Below are 16219 nucleotides of genomic sequence, written 5' to 3'. Positions count from 1 at the left end.
TTTTTATACCAGTACCATGCTGTTTTGGTGAAATGGCCTTATAGTATAGTTTGACATCAGGTAGTGTGATGCCTCCAGATTTGTTCTTTTTGCTTAGTCTTGCTTTGGCTATGCGGACACTTTTTTGGTTCTGTATGAATTTTAGAATTGTTTTTCTAATTCTGTGAAGAATGATGGTGGTATTTTGATGGGAATTGCATTGAATTTGTAGATCGCTTTTGGCAGTGTGGTTATTTTCACAATATTGATCCTAACCATCCATGAGCAGGGATGTTTCCATTTGTTTGTGTCATCTATGATTTCTTTTGGCAGTGTTTTGTAGTTCTTCTTGTAGAGGTCTTTCACCTCCTCAGTTAGGTATAGTCCTAAGTATTTATTTATTTATTTGTTTGTTTATTTGTTTGTTTGTTTTTGCAGCTATTGTAAAAGGGGTTGAGTTCTTGATTTGATTCTCTGCTTGGTCACTGGTAGTGTATAGAAGAGAGACAGATTTGTGTACATTCATCTTATATCCAGAAACTTTGCTGAATTCTTTTATCAGTTCTAGCAGCTTTCTGGAGGAGTCCAATTTAGAGTTTTCAAGGTAAACTATCATATCATCAGCAAACAGTGACAGTTTGACTTCCTCTTTACAGATTTGGATGCCCTTTATTTCTTTCTCTTGTCTGATTGCTCTGGCTAGGGCTTCCAGTACTAAGTTGAAGAGGAGTGGTGAGAGTGGGCATCCTTGTCTTATTCCAGGTCTCAAAGGGAATGCTTTCAAGTTTTCCACATTCAGTATAATATTGGCTGTGGGTTTGTCACATATGGCTTTTATTGTATTGGAGTTTGTCCCTTGTATATAAATTTTGCTGAGAGTTTTAATCATAAAGGAATGTTGGATTTTGTCGAATGCATTTTCTGCATCTATTGTGAGGATCATGTGATTTTTAAAAAATTCTGTTCACGTGGTGCATCACATATATTGACTTGCATATGTTAAACCATTCTTGCATCCCTTTCATACCCATCAAGTTAGTATGAAACCCACTTGATCACAGTGGATTATCTTTTTGATATGTTGTTGGATTCCATTAGCTAGTATTTTGCTAAGAATTTTAGGACCTATGTTCATCAGAGATATAGGTCCTAGTTTTCTTTTCTGGTTATGTTCTTTCCTGGTTTTGGTATTGGGGTGATGCTGGCTTCATAGAATCAATTAAAGAGAGTTTCTTCTTTCTCTCTCTTGTGAAATAGTGTCAAAAGGATTGGTACCAATTCTTCTTTGAACGTCTGGTAGAATTCCACTGTGAATCCATCTAGTCTTTTGGTTGGTAATTTTTTAACTGCCATTTTAATGTTGCTGCTTGTTACTGGTGTATTCAGGGTATCTAATTCTTGGTGGTTTAATCTAGAAGGATTGTATTTTTACAGGAATTTATCCATCTCTTTTGAATTTCTAGTTTATGTGCATAAAGGTGTTCATAGTAACCTTGAATCTTTTGTATTTCTGTGGTGTCAGTTGTAATATCTCCCCTTTGATTTCTTAATGAGGTCATTTGGATTTTCTCTCTTCTTTTCTTGGTTAATCTTGCTAGTGGTATATCAATTTTATTTATTTTTTTTCAAAGAATCAGCTTTTTGTTTCATTTATCTTTTGTATTTTTTTTTGTTTCAATTTCTTTTAGTTCTTCTCTGATCTTGGTTATTTCCTTTCATCTCTAGTGTTTGGGTTTGGTTTGTTCTTGTTTCTCTAGTTCCTTGAGGTGTGACCTTAGAACGTCAGTTTGCACTCTTTCAATCTTTTTGATGTAGGCGTTTAGAGCTATGAACTTCCCTCTTAGCATCACTCTTGCTGTATCACAGAAGCTTTTATACGTTGTGTTATTATTGTCAGTCAGATCGAAGAGTTTTTAAATTTCCATCTTGATTTCATTTTTTGCCCAATACTTATTCGAGAACAGATTAATTTCCATTTATTTCCATGGTTTTGAAGGTTCCTTTCAGAGTTGATTTCCAGTTTTATTCTGCTGTGATCCGAGAGAGTGCTTGATATAATTTCAATTTTCTTAAATTTATTGAGGCTTGTTTTATTGCCTATTATATTATATATCTTGGAGAAAGTTCCATGTGCGGTTGAATAGAGTGTGTAATCTGCGTTTGTTGGATGAAATATTCTGTATATATCTGTTAAGCCTATTTGTTCCAAGGTATAGTTTAAGTCCGTTGTTTCTTTGTTGACTTTCTGCCTTGGTGACCTGTCTAGTGCTGCCAGTGGAGTATTAAAGTCTCCCACTATTATTGTGTTGCTGTGTATGGCATTTCTTAAGTCTATTAGTAACTGTTTTATAAATTTGGGAGCTCCAGTGTTAGGTGCATATATATTTAGGATTGTAATATTTTCCTGTTGGACAAGGTCTTTTACCATATATAATGTCCCTCTTTGTCCCTTTTAACTGTTGTTGCTTTCATGTTTGTTTTGTCTGATATGAGAATAGCTTCTCCTACTCGCTTTTGGTTTCCTTTTGCATGAAATACCTTTTTCCACCCTTGACTTTAAGTTTATGTGAGTCCTTATGTGTTAGGTGAGTCTCCTGAAGCAGGAGATGGTTGGTGACTTCTTATCCATTTTGCATTTTTGTATTTTTAAAGTGGGGCATTTAGGCCATTTACATTCAGTGTTAGTATTGAGATATGAGGTACCATTGCATTCATCATGCTATTTGTTGCCTGTGTACCTTGGGTTTTTTTTTGTTTTGTTTTGTTTTTGCTTTTTAAATTTTATTTTTGTTTCATAGGTCCTGTGTGATTGATTTATGCTTTCAAGAGGTTCCATTTTTATGTATTTTCTGGATTTGTTTAAATATTTAGAACTCATTTTAGCAGTTCTTGTAGTGGTGGCTTGGTAGTGGCAAATTCTCTCAGCATATGTTTGTCTGAGAAAGACTGTATCTTTCCTTCATATATGATGCTTAGTTTTCCTTGACACAAAATTCTTGGCTGGTAATTGTTTTGTTTGAGGAAGCTGAAGATAGAGCCACAATCCCTTCTAGCCTGTAGGGTTTCTGCTGAGAAATATGCTGTTTATCTGATAGGTTTTCCTTTATAGGTGACCTAATGTTTTTGTATCACAGCTCTTAAGATTCTTTCCTTCTTTGTCTTAACTTTATATAGCCTGATGACCATGTGCCTAGGTGATAATGTTTTTGTGATGAATTTCCCAGGTGTTCTTTGTGCTTCTTGTATTTGGATGTCTAGGTCTCTAGGAAGACCAGGGAAGTTTTCCCCTATTACTCCTCCAAATATGTTTTCCAAACTGTTAGAATTCTGGAACATCACACACCGGGGCCTATCATGGGGAGGGGGGAGGGGGAAGGGATTGCATTGGGAGTTATACCTGATATAAATGATGAATTGATGGGTGCTGACGAGTTGATGGGTGCAGCACACCAACATGGCACAAGTATACATATGTAACAAACCTGCATGTTATGCACATGTACCCTAGAACTTAAAGTATAATTAAAAAAAAAAAAAAGAATTCCCCTCTTCCTCGGGAATACCAATTATTCTTAAGTTTGGTCATTTAACATAATCCCAGACTTCTTGGAGGCTTTGTTCATGTTTTCTTATTCTTTTTTCTTTGTCTTTGTTGGATTGGGTTAATTTGAAGACCTTGTCATCAGCCTTCGAATTTTTTTCTTCTACTTGTTCAGTTCTATTGCTGAGACTTTCCAGAGGATTTTGCATTTCTATAAGTGTGTCCAATGTTTCCTGAAGTTTTGATTGTTTTTTCTTATGCTATCTATTTCCTTGAATATTTCTCCCTTCACTTCTTATTTTTGTAGTTGTTGCTGTTTTATCTTTATTTCCTTTCATTAGGCTTCACCTTTCTCTGGTGCCTTCCTGATTAGCTTAATAGCTAACCTCTTGAATTCTTTTTCAGGTAAATCAGGGATTTTTTTTTTTTTTTTTTTTTTTTTTTTTATCTTGGTTTGAATCCATTGTTGGTGAGCTAGCGTGATTTTTTGGGGGTGTTAAAGAACCTTGTTTTGTCGTATTACCTGAGTTGGGTTTCTGGTTCCTTCTCATTTGGGTGGGCTCTGTCAGAGGGAAGGTCTAGGGCTCAAGGCTGTTCTTCAGATTCTTTTGTCTCAAAGGGTGTCCCCTTGATCTCTCCCTTCTTTTTTATGGATGCGGCTTCCTGTGAGCTGAGCTCCAGTGATTGTTATCTCTCTTTTGGGTCTAGCCACCCAGCAAGTCTACCTGACTCTGGACTGATACTGGAGGTTGTCTGCACAGAATCCTGTGATGCGAACTGTGTATGGGTCTCTCTGCTGTGAATATCAGCTCAGTATTTGGGGTGTCTCCCGAGTCCTGCAGGAGCAGTCCATTTCCTTCAGAGGGTCTGTGGGTCCTCTTGGGATTCCTGGTGTGTTCATGCAAGGTGTTGGAGCTAAAATTCATGATGCAAGCCTCCACATGCTGCTCTGTCCATCCAAGTCTGAGCTGCAGTCTAGTCCTGACTCTTGTCCACCATGATGATCCTAGGAACCTTTTAAAAAATTATTGTTATTAAAAACAACAAAACACCAAACTTTTCTCCTTCTTATTTTTTGTTGCTTCACTTTTAAATCTCAAATTAGTCATTATAGGAGTCAAGTCACATTGAAATCAGATATGTGGTAAGAGTTTAGATATGGATAAGATTGAAAGTGTGGTCATCAGGGTTTGGGAGGATTTTGCTGGTAATAGGACATTCTCCAGGAAAAGTCAGACTTGAAGACCAGAGGGTGGCAGGAATGTGGTCAGGTTCAGGCCCTGGGTTGAAGACATAGGCAGGGATGGTGGGAGGGAATTATTGTAGATCCCATGTGTCTTAACATCAAGTCCTAGGCTCAATTGAATTGGTGGTTTTAAATGGGGAGTTCAGAAATGAAATTAACCCAAGAGGGTTATATCTGCTTTTCTGTTGCTTACAGATTCTTAAGGCCCCTCTCTTTCCATTCCTTTCTTATGAGTACCCTTTTCAGCTTACTATTGCTAAGGAAAGGATTTTCTCAAGGGAAACTTTCTTACTTGCTCTAGGAGCCCTGGATGGGAACTCCCCTCCTCAACGGCAGGATGTAGATCATGATTTCTTCCTGCTCTTCAGTGTGGTGGATGAGAACCTCAGTTGGCATCTCGATGAGAACATTGCCACTTACTGCTCAGACCCTGCTTCAGTGGACAAAGAAGATGAGACATTTCAGGAAAGCAATAAGATGCATGGTGAGTTGGGAAAAGGTGGCCACATTGTGACAGGGAACATTGTTGGAGGGTATACACTGGGCTAGTATTTGGTGGATGCTTTCACATACATAGTCCTTTTTAGTCATCACAAGGACAGGGAGTAGTAGATGGCTCTTCCCTGTTTTACATGTGAGGACACCAAGGCTCCTAAGATTATGCAGCAGATAAATGGCACAGCTAAAATTCCAACCCTGATCTCTCTGACTGCATAGATTGTGCTCTTGCCATTAGGCTATTCTGCCTCATAATGTGGAATACCACATAGGCTGATGATGGCCTGTGGAATAGCAAACAGCCTAAAGTTATATGATATATACTCAATTACTTTGCTGTGGGTTTCCCACTGATACAATTAATTAATATTGATTTGTTTTAAAAAGGAAGAAGTTAGCAAAATTATCCACTTTGAGGAGAAAAATGGTTGCTTTTAAGCTACCTTGTTTATATCTCCCATCCTACTCTGTGCTTATGCCTATAAGGGCATTGGCCATATTAATTAAATTAAAAAGAAACTAAAGTCACAGAAGATCTGAGGCATAAATAGTGAACTGATTTTAAGAATATAAACAAGTCGATTTTGTTTTTATTTCATTAAGGAAGTCATTTACTGGCCACTGGTGACAGGGGTGGGCTAAAAACCGTACAGCCCCAAAAGGAGGCGGAAATTCAGAAGGAAGATGTAAAGGATGGTTTGGACAGCTCAACTTTCTCTTGAATTTTATACCAATTGAGTATAATAGCCATGTTAATTAGTCAGCCAATTAGCCAATTTGACAATTGTCCTGTTGAAATTTTTAGAATGAAACCACCCTGAAGGAATAGCCTGCAAAATAGCTAAATTCCTTAGAGAGCTTCCTCACATTTCCAGTTTGGAATATTGGCTTTAAGAATTTATTAGCTCTGTGGCATTGGGAAAGAAGTAACTTCCACCTCTCTAAGCCTTGTTTTTCTCTCTCTCTCTCTTTTTTTTTTAATGAGACTAATGATATCTGCCTATTTCTAAGGGATGTTTTGAGATTTAAAGAAGATATGGTCAACACAGTGTGCTCTTTATAACCTCATTTAAATGTTATCTATTATTGTCAAATGGTAAGGCTTCTTCCATTCGGGTGTCCTTTCCTAATCTTGATATTTTCCTTCGGTTTTCTTTTGCAGCAATCAATGGCTTTGTTTTTGGGAATTTACCAGAGCTGAACATGTGTGCACAGAGACGTGTGGCCTGGCACTTGTTTGGCATGGGCAATGAAGTTGATGTCCACACAGCATTTTTCCATGGACAGATGCTGACTACCCGTGGACACCACACTGATGTGGCTCAGATCTTTCCAGCCACCTTTGTGACTGCCGAGATGGTGCCCTGGGAACCTGGTACCTGGTTAGTTAGCTGTCAAGTGAACAGTCACTTTCGAGGTGAGATCCAAGATTTCTGACCCTTGGATTGTAAGACAGAGGTACGGTAATGTCAAAGGAGGCTGGGCTTCTGGCCTGAAGCCATAGATAAGTCTTCCAGTTGAGGCATCTTGGGATAAAGGATAGCACACTAGATTAGAAGTCAGGGGACCCAGGTTTTTTCCTGAATCTGCTGGGAAACTTGCTGGATAACTTTGGGCACATCTCTCTGTGTTTAATCTTCCCCACCTTGAACATAAGATAGGTTGGGGATGAATAGGTAGACTTTTAATTAGCTTTTTGTTATTTGCTTAGAATTCTAAACAATTAATACCTGGAGACATTTTCAACATATTGAACAGGGAGTGACGGAGAGATTAGTTAAAAGAGAGTAACATTTCTGTAGGAGATCATGGTGTATTGTGGGTACATACTTACACTCTGGTTGGAACTCAATAGCAATAGGAGTGGAAGGTTTCATTTTCAAAGGAAGAAACATGAAAGTAATGTCATTGCAGAGCAATGTATTGAGGAGCATCAGATGCATCAGAGGGGAGTAAGAGCATATGAGGCAATGGAAAGAATAGCAGATAAGTGATTAGGTTTGAATTGTAGTCTTAGGTTTGTGAAAAACTTTTTTTTTTGATAATATATTCTTCTCACTGGGTGTGATTATAGATACACAAAATTATCTGGGGAGTTTTTCATATTTTTCATTGGCTGAAATAACATACATCACCATAATATCTGATTTTAAAGGTAAAATCCAAATTAACATGGAATAATCTTTGCACTTTCTTTTTTTTTTCCATTTAAGTAAATTAAGTTTTTTATTTTTATTTTTATTTTTATTTTATTATTTTATTTTTTTATTATACTTTAAGTTCTAGGGTACATGTGCATAACGTGCAGGTTTGTTACATATGTATACTTGTGCCATGTTGGTGTGCTGCACCCATCAACTCGTCAGCACCCATCAATTCATTATTTATATCATGTATAACTCCCAATGCAATCTCTCCCCCTTTCCCCCTCCCCATGATAGGCCCCAGTGTGTGATGTTCCCCTTCCCGAGTCCAAGTGATCTCATTGTTCAATTCCCACCTATGAGTGAGAACATGCGGTGTTTGGTTTTCAGTTCTTGTGAGAGTTTGCTAAGAATGATGGTTTCCAGCTGCATCCATGTCCCTACAAAGGACACAAACTCATCCTTTTTTATGGCTGCATAGTATTCCATGGTGTATATGTGCCAGATTTTCTTAATCCAGTCTGTCACAGATGGACATTCGGGTTGATTCCAAGTCTTTGCTATTGTGAATAGTGCCACAATAAACACACGTGTGCATGTGTCTTTGTAGTAGAAAAATTTATAATCCTTTGGGTATATACCCAGTAGTGGGATGGCTGGGTCATATGGTACATCTAGTTCTAGATCCTTGAGGAATTGCCATACTGTTTTCCAGAATGGTTGAACTAGTTTACAATCCCACCAACAGTGTAAAAGTGTTCCTATTTCTCCACATCCTCTCCAACATCTGTTGTTTCCTGACTTTTTAATGATTGCCGTTCTAACTGGTGTGAGATGGTATCTCACTGTGGTTTTGATTTCCATTTCTCTGATGGCAAGTGATGATGAGCATTTTTTCATGTGTCTGTTGGCTGTATGAATGTCTTCTTTTGAGAAATGTCTGTTCATATCCTTTGTCCACTTTTTGATGGGGTTGTTTGTTTTTTTCTTGTATATTTGTTTGAGTTCTTTGTAGATTCTGAATATTAGCCCTTTGTCAGATGAGTAGATTGCAAAAATTTTCTCCCATTCTGTAGGCTGCCTGTTCACTCTGATGGTAGTTTGTTTTGCTGTGCAGAAGCTCTTTAGTTTAATGAGATCTCATTTGTCAATTTTGGCTTTTGCTGCCATTGCTTTTGGTGTTTTAGACATGAAGTCCTTGCCCATGCCTATTTCCTGAATGGCACTACCTAGATTTTCTTCTAGGGTTTTTATTGTATTAGGTGTAACATTTAAGTCTCTAATCCATCTTGAATTAATTTTCGTATAAGGAGTAAGGACAGGATCCAGTTTCAGCTTTCTACTTATGGCTAGCCAATTTTCCCAGCACCATTTATTGAATAGGGAATCCTTTCCCCATTTCTTGTTTCTCTCAGGTTTGTCAAAGAGCAGGTGGTTGTAGATGTGTGGTATTATTTCCGAGGACTCTGTTCTGTTCCATTGGTCTATATCTCTGTTTTGGTACCAGTACCATGCTGTTTTGGTTACTGTAGCCTTGTAGTATAGTTTGAAGTCAGGTAGCGTGATGCCTCCAGCTTTGTCCTTTTCACTTAGGATTGTCAAGAAATGCGGGCTCTTTTTTGGTTCCATATGAACTTTAAAGCTGTTTTTTCCAATTCTGTGAAGAAACTCATTGGTAGCTTGATGGGGATGGCATTGAATCTATAAATAACCTTGGGCAGTATGGCCATTTTCACGATATTGATTCTTCCTATCCATGAGCATGGTATGTTCTTCCATTTGTTTGTGTCCTCTTTTATTTCACTGAGCAGTGGTTTGTAGTTCTCCTTGAAGAGGTCCTTTACATCTCTTGTAAGTTGGATTCCTAGGTATTTTATTCTCTTTGAAGCAATTGTGAATGGAAGTTCATTCATGATTTGGCTCTCTGTCTATTACTGGTGTATAAGAATGCTTGTGATTTTTGCACATTAATTTTGTATCCTGAGACTTTGATGAAGTTTCTTATCAGCTTAAGGAGATTTTGGGCTGAGACAATGGGGTTTTCTAAATATACAATCATGTCATCTGCAAGCAGGGACACTTTGACTTCTTCTTTTCCTAACTGAATACCCTTGATTTCTTTCTCTTGCTTGATTGCCCTAGGCAGAACTTCCAACACTATGTGAATAGGAGTGGTGAGAGAGGGCATCCCTGTCTTGTGCCAGTTTTCAAAGGGAATTTTTCCAGTTTTTGCCCATTCAGTATGATATTAGCTGTGGGTTTGTCATAATAGCTCTTATTATTTTGAGGTACGTTCCATCAATACCGAATTTATTGAGCATTTTTAGCATAAAGGGCTGTTGAATTTTGTCAAAAGCCTTTTCTGCATCTATTGAGATAATCATGTGGTTCTTGTCTTTGGTTCTGTTTATATGCTGGATTACGTTTATTGATTTGCGAATGTTGAACCAGCTTGCATCCCAGGGATGAAGCCCACTTGATCATGGTGGATAAGCTTTTTGATGTGCTGCTGAATCCGGTTTGCCAGTATTTTATTGAGGATTTTTGCGTCAATGTTCATCAGGGATATTGGTCTAAAATTCTCTTTTTTTGTTGTGTCTCTGCCAGGCTTTGGCATCAGGATGATGTTGTACTCATAAAAAGAGTTAGGGAGGATTCCCTCTTTTTCTATTGATTGGAATAGTTTCAGAAGGAATGGTACCAGCTCCTCCTTGTACCTCTGGTAGAATTCAGCTGTGAATCCATCTGGTCCTGGACTTTTTTTGGTGGGTAGGCTATTAATTATTGCCTCAATTTCAGAGCCTGCTATTGGTCTATTCAGGGATTCAACTTCTTCCTGGTTTAGTTTTGGGAGAGTGTAAGTGTCCAGGAAATTATCCATTTCTTCTAGATTTTCTAGTTGATTTGCGTAGAGGTGTTTATAGTATTCTCTGATGGTAGTTTGTATTTCTGTGGGGTCGGTGGTGATATCCCCTTTATCATTTTTTATTGCGTCTATTTGATTCTCTCTCTTTTCTTTTTATTAGTCTTGTTAGCGGTCTGTCAATTTTGTTGATCTTTTCAAGAAACCAACTCCTGGATTCATTGATTTTTGGAGGGTTTTTTGTGTCTCTATCTCCTTCAGTTCTGCTCTGATCTTAGTTATTTCTTGCCTTCTGCTAGCTTTTGAATGTGTTTGCTCTTGTCTCTCTAGTTCTTTTAATTGTGATGTTAGAGTGTCAATTTTAGATCTTTCCTGCTTTCTTTTGTGGGCATTTAGTGCTATAAATTTCCCTCTACACATTGCTTTAAATGTGTCCCAGTGATTCTGGTATGTTGTATCTTTGTTCTCATTGGTTTCAAAGAACATCTTTATTTCTGCTTTCATTTCGTTATGTCCCCAGTAGTCATTCAGGAGCAGGTTGTTCAGTTTCCATGTAGTTGAGCGGTTTTGATTGAGTTTCTTAGTCCTGAGTTCTAGTTTGATTGCACTGTGGTCTGAGGGACAGTTTGTTATAATTTCTGTTCTTGTACATTTGCTGAGGAGTGCTTTACTTCCAATTATGTGGTCAATTTTGGAATAAGTGCGATGTGGTGCTGAGAAGAATGTATATTCTGTTGATTTGGGGTGGAGAGTTCTATAGATGTCTATTAGGTCCGCTAGGTGCAGAGATGAGTTCAATTCCTGGATATCCTTGTTAACTTTCTGTCTCGTTGATCTGTCTAATATGACAGTGGAGTGTTGTAATCTCCCATTATTATTGTATGGGAGTCTAAGTCTCTTTGTAAGTCTCTAAAGACTTGCTTTATGAATCTGGGTGCTCCTGTATTGGGTGCATATATATTTAGGAGAGTTAGCTCTTCCTGTTGAATTGATCCCTTTACCATTATGTAATGGCGTTCTTTGTCTCTTTTGATCTTTGATGGTTTAAAGTCTGTTTTATCTGAGACTAGGCTTGCAACCCTGCTTTTTTTTGTTCTCCATTTGCTTGGTAGATCTTCCTCCATCCTTTATTTTGAGCCTATGTATGTCTGTGCATGTGAGATGTGTCTCCTGAATACAGCAGACTGATGGGTCTTGATTCTTTATATTAGTTTGCCAGTCTGTGTCTTTTAATTGGAGCATTTAGTCCATTTACGTTTAAGGTTAATATTGTTATGTGTGAACTTGATCCTGCCATTAAGATATTAACTGGTTATTTTGCTCGTTAGTTGATGCAGTTTCTTCCTAGCCTCGATGGTCTTTACATTTTGGCATGTTTTTGCAATGGCTGGTACCGGTTGTTCCTTTCCATGTTTAGGCTTCCTTCAGTGTCTCTTGTAAGGCAGGCCTGGTGGTGACAAAATCTCTAAGCGTTTGCTTATCTGTAAAGGATTTTTTTTCTCCTTCACTTATGAAAGTTAGTTTGGCTGGATATGAAATTCTGAGTTGAAAATTCTTTTCTTTAAGAATGTTGAATACTGGCCCCCACTCTCTTCTGGGTGGTAGAGTTTCTGCCGAGAGATCTGCTGTTAATCTGATGGGCTTCCTTTTGTGGGTAACCCGACCTTTCTCTCTGGCTGCCCTTAAGATTTTTTCCTTCATTTCAACTTTGGTGAATCTGGCAATGATGTGTCTTAGAGTTGCTCTTCTCGAGGAGTATCTTTGTGGCGTTCTCTGTATTTCCTGAATTTGAATGTTGGCCTGCCCTACTAGGTTGGGGAAGTTCTCTTGGATGACATCCTGAAAAGTGTTTTCCAACTTGGTTCCATTTTCCCCCTCACTTTCAGGCACCCCAATCAGACGTAGATTTGGTTTTTTTACATAATCCCATACTTCCTGCAGGCTTTGTTCATTTCTTTTTCTTCTTTTTTCTTTTGGTTTCTCTTCTCGCTTCATTTCATTCATTTGGTCCTCAATCGCTGATACTCTTTCTTCCAGTTGATAGAGTTGGTTACTGAAGCTTGTGGATTTGTCATGTATTTCTCGTGTCATGGTTTTCATCTCTGTCATTTCGTTTATGACCTTCTCTGCATTAATTAGTCTAGCTGTGAATTCTTCCACTCTTTTTTCAAGATTTTTAGTTTCTTTGCGCTGGGTGCGTAATTCCTCCTTTAGCTCTGAGAAGTTTGATGGACTGAAACCTTCTTCTCTCATCTCGTCAAAGTCATTCTCTGACCAGCTTTGATCCGTTGCTGACGATGGGGTGCGCTCCTTTGCACGGAGAGATTTGCTCTTATTTTTTGAATTTCCATCTTTTCTGCCCTGCTTTTTCCCCATCTTTGTGGTTTTATCTGTCTCTGGTCTTTGATGATGGTGACGTACTGATGGGGTTTTGGTATAGGTGTCCTTCCTGTTTGATAGTTTTCCTTCTGACAGTCACGACCCTTAGCTGTAGGTCTGTTGGAGATTGCTTGAGGTCCACTCCAGACCCTGTTTGCCTGGGTATCAGCAGCAGAGGTTGCGGAAGATAGAATATTGCTGAACAGCGAGTGTACCTGTCTGATTCTTACTTTGGAAGCTTCCTCTCAGGGGTGTACTCCACCCTGTGAGGTGTGTGGTGTCAGACTGCCCCTGGTGGGGGATGTCTCCCAGTTAGACTACTCAGGGGTCAGGGACCCGCTTGAGCAGGCAGTCTGTCCCTTCTCAGATCTCAACCTCCGTGTTGGGAGATCCACTGCTCTCTTCAAAGCTGTCAGACAGAGTCATTTGCATCTTCAGAGGTTCTGCTGGTTTTGTTGTTGTTGTTGTTAACTGTGCCCTGTCCCCAGAGGTGGAGTCTACAGAGACAGGCACGTTTCCTTGAGCTGCTGTGAGCTCCACCCAGTTCGAGCTTTCCAGCGGCTTTGTTTACCTACTTAAGCCTCAGCAATGGCGGGCGCCCCTCCCCCATCCTCGCTGCTGCGGTTTCCGTTAGATCGCAGACTGCTGTGTTAGCAATGAGGGCGGCTCCGTGGGCGTGGGACCCTCCCGACCAGGTGTGGGATATATTCTCCTGGTGTGCCCGTTTGCTTAAAGTGCAGTATTTGAGTGGGAGTTACCCGATTTTCCAGGTGTTGTGTGTCTCAGTTCCCCTGGCTAGGAAAAGGGATTCCCTTCCCCCTCGCGCTTCCCACGTGAGGCGATGCCTCGCCCTGCTTCTGCTCTCGCTGGTCGGGCTGCAGCAGCTGACCAGCACCGATTGTCTGACACTCCCTAGTGAGATGACCCCAGTACCTCAGTTGAAAATGCAGAAATCACCCGTCTTCTGTGTCGCTCACGCTGGAGTTGGAGACTGGAGCTGTTCCTATTCGGCCATCTAGCTCCGCCCCCCCGAAAAACTTTATATGACTTTAGACAGGTGCCTTTCATATCTAGGTCACATTTGCTACATCCGTAAAATGGGAAAGTTTGTCTAAATAATCTTTATATCCTCTTCAGCTTTCATTTTCTAGAATTATTTGATTCATGGTAACTTAGAATGGGTGTCACAAAATGACATGCGAGTTCTTGAAGTGGATTTGAGTAGGTTAGGATTCATAGACTAATAGGATAATAAATATTAAGTGTTAGATTTGACACAATAGGGGCCAGTTACATGTGCTCCATTATCCAGGGTATGTCTTAGCCCCAAAGCTTCCTAGGTAAGAGACTATAAATATGAATTGGGGTTAGAGATGCAGCATGATAGTGGAATAAGCATGGACCTTAGAGACAGACATGCCTGGATTCAAATCTGGTTCTATCACTTGTTTAGCCACCTTTGATAAATCATGTCACTTCTCTGAGCCTCTTAATAGCAGTAGTGATGTATAAAATTGTAATGACGTTTTAGAGTAAAAATGTAATTTTGAGTCTTAGAGAATAGGGGGATGATGTAACCAAGATAGTAGATATAAGAAAATAAAATGAACACTTAAGATCTGTAGGTGAAAGGTGGCAATTTAAGTCTCAACTCCACCTCTCACTAGCTGTGCAACCTTGGCAAGTTATTTAACCTCTCTGACATTTAGTTTTCTTCATCTGCAAAAGGGGACATTAAAAGTATATTTCATACAATGGTTGTAAAGATTGATAGGGGTAACATATGTACTCCCTGGGACTGAAATTTTAAAAAATATGTAAAACACCTGACACAGAACCTACCTAACATAATACATGTTGAAGAAAAAAGAATATTTTTTCCACTCCCTTCATCATACCTCAGGTTTCTAATTTACAGATTTCAAATCTCCCTGGGATGTTGTGGGACTCTAATAAAATAATATACTAAGTGACCTCTATAAGTTGCTAAGCCAATATAAGATAGTACTATCCATTGCCATTATGACCCAATGTAGTATATTCCACATTTGAAAACACTACTTAGAATCTACATTTTCTTACAGTCCCAAGTCTGAAGCTTTATCTCCACTGATAGAAGATGTTCTATTATTTTGGGAGCTTCCCATTTATAAATAATTAACCCCTATTTTAAATTTGATGCTCCTACCGGCCACATGAGGTAGAATTCCTATTCTCTCCTTTGGCAAAAGAGGGAAGCTCAGATTGAGGAAGTGACTTGCCTAAGGTCCTATAGATAGTGCTTAAAGCTTGGGCTTGAACTCGTTTCCTTACTTCCATCTCTGTGATGTTGCTACAATGTGAGTCTTTATTCAGAGGCAGGAATGAGGATCTAGTAAATGCATCAGTGATAGTATAAGCAAGTGGAGGTACTTGAATTCTAACCTGGACTCTCTCTCTCAGTCAGGCACTTTAAGAGTGAGAGAAAGTGGCGCTTTTTGGAGCAGGAGTAGAGATTAGTGGAGGGTGGGAGGAGGAAACACTAAGAGAAGGAGGAAGGTGAGTCCTCTGGGTTAAAATCCTATTGGATAGAATGGGGTCACCCATAATGTTCTTCCTTCAGATGGCATGCAGGCACTCTACAAGGTCAAGTCTTGCTCCATGGCCCCTCCTGTGGACCTGCTCACAGGCAAAGTTCGACAGTACTTCATTGAGGCCCATGAGATTCAATGGAACTATGGCCCGATGGGGCATGATGGGAGTACTGGGAAGAATTTGAGAGAGCCAGGCAGGTAAGAGGCAGTGGGATCCCTCTCTTTACTTCTGGGTCCAGCTCCAAACACTTACTATCTTTCTTCTAGAAATCTCTCACTTTACTCGGGGATCCAAATCATTGTCTGACTGGGATTACATGGACCAACTGTTAGCCAAGTTCTTGTGGCCCTTGGAGAGCTTGCTCTTGGGGAGATACAGGTAGCAAAGGTTTTTGTGGGATTATTCCATATCCCCACAATGGGTCCAAGCAGAGTTTGAAGTTGGTCCTACTATAATTCCTGGCCATTTTCATAAAGGAAAGCCCAGGTAGGACCAGTTCTTGTATCAGTTGAAATAGCTGTTTTTCCAGGTTTCTTCACTTTACCCATTATTTACCTCCTTGCTCCTTCATTTCTTTCTATAGTCTGAATGAGGCGTTTGAGCAGGGGTATAAAAAGTACTCTGAGAAATGTAGGAAGAGAGGCAACCTGCTTTTTGGCTATCACATGCCCATTCTTTTCAAAGAATTTCTCCAAGTTCTCCTCTAATTCATGATCCAGATGTGGGCAAGAAAGAGTAGGAGGTTAGTGCCCTACTCAGTTGCTGGGTCTTAAGTCATACCACTCACTGGGCAATTGATGATGACAGGTTTTCCACAGAGGAGGCGCTTGATAGACAACTAAGAGAGGGGTAGGGAGAAGGTCCTTCATGGTTATACTTCTAGCAGGAAATAATAGAGTAAATCTGGAGAAAACTTAGGAAAGTTGGTGTTTGAGTCTCAGCATGGATTCCAGGATTTAGAACTGGGCTTATTAACATAGTGGGCTTTCATTTTG

The 16219-nt window shown here is 39.5% G+C and overlaps 1 protein-coding gene across 1 annotated transcript in view; it reads left to right on the top strand.

Moving 5' to 3' along the window:
* Positions 1-16219, top strand: part of HEPH (hephaestin) — a 106419-nt gene that overhangs the window by 19282 nt on the left and 70918 nt on the right. The window contains 3 exon segments of the mRNA XM_033201254.1: positions 5068-5250; positions 6427-6681; positions 15253-15421. Coding sequence (XP_033057145.1) covers positions 5068-5250; positions 6427-6681; positions 15253-15421 — 607 coding nt within the window.

The sequence above is a fragment of the Trachypithecus francoisi genome, unplaced genomic scaffold (genome assembly GCF_009764315.1).
Source record: "Trachypithecus francoisi isolate TF-2019V2 unplaced genomic scaffold, Tfra_2.0 Lachesis_group6, whole genome shotgun sequence".
NCBI lineage: Eukaryota > Metazoa > Chordata > Mammalia > Primates > Cercopithecidae > Trachypithecus > Trachypithecus francoisi.
The sequence above is the reverse complement of the archived record's forward strand: the minus strand, read 5'-3'. Positions and strand labels throughout refer to the sequence as shown.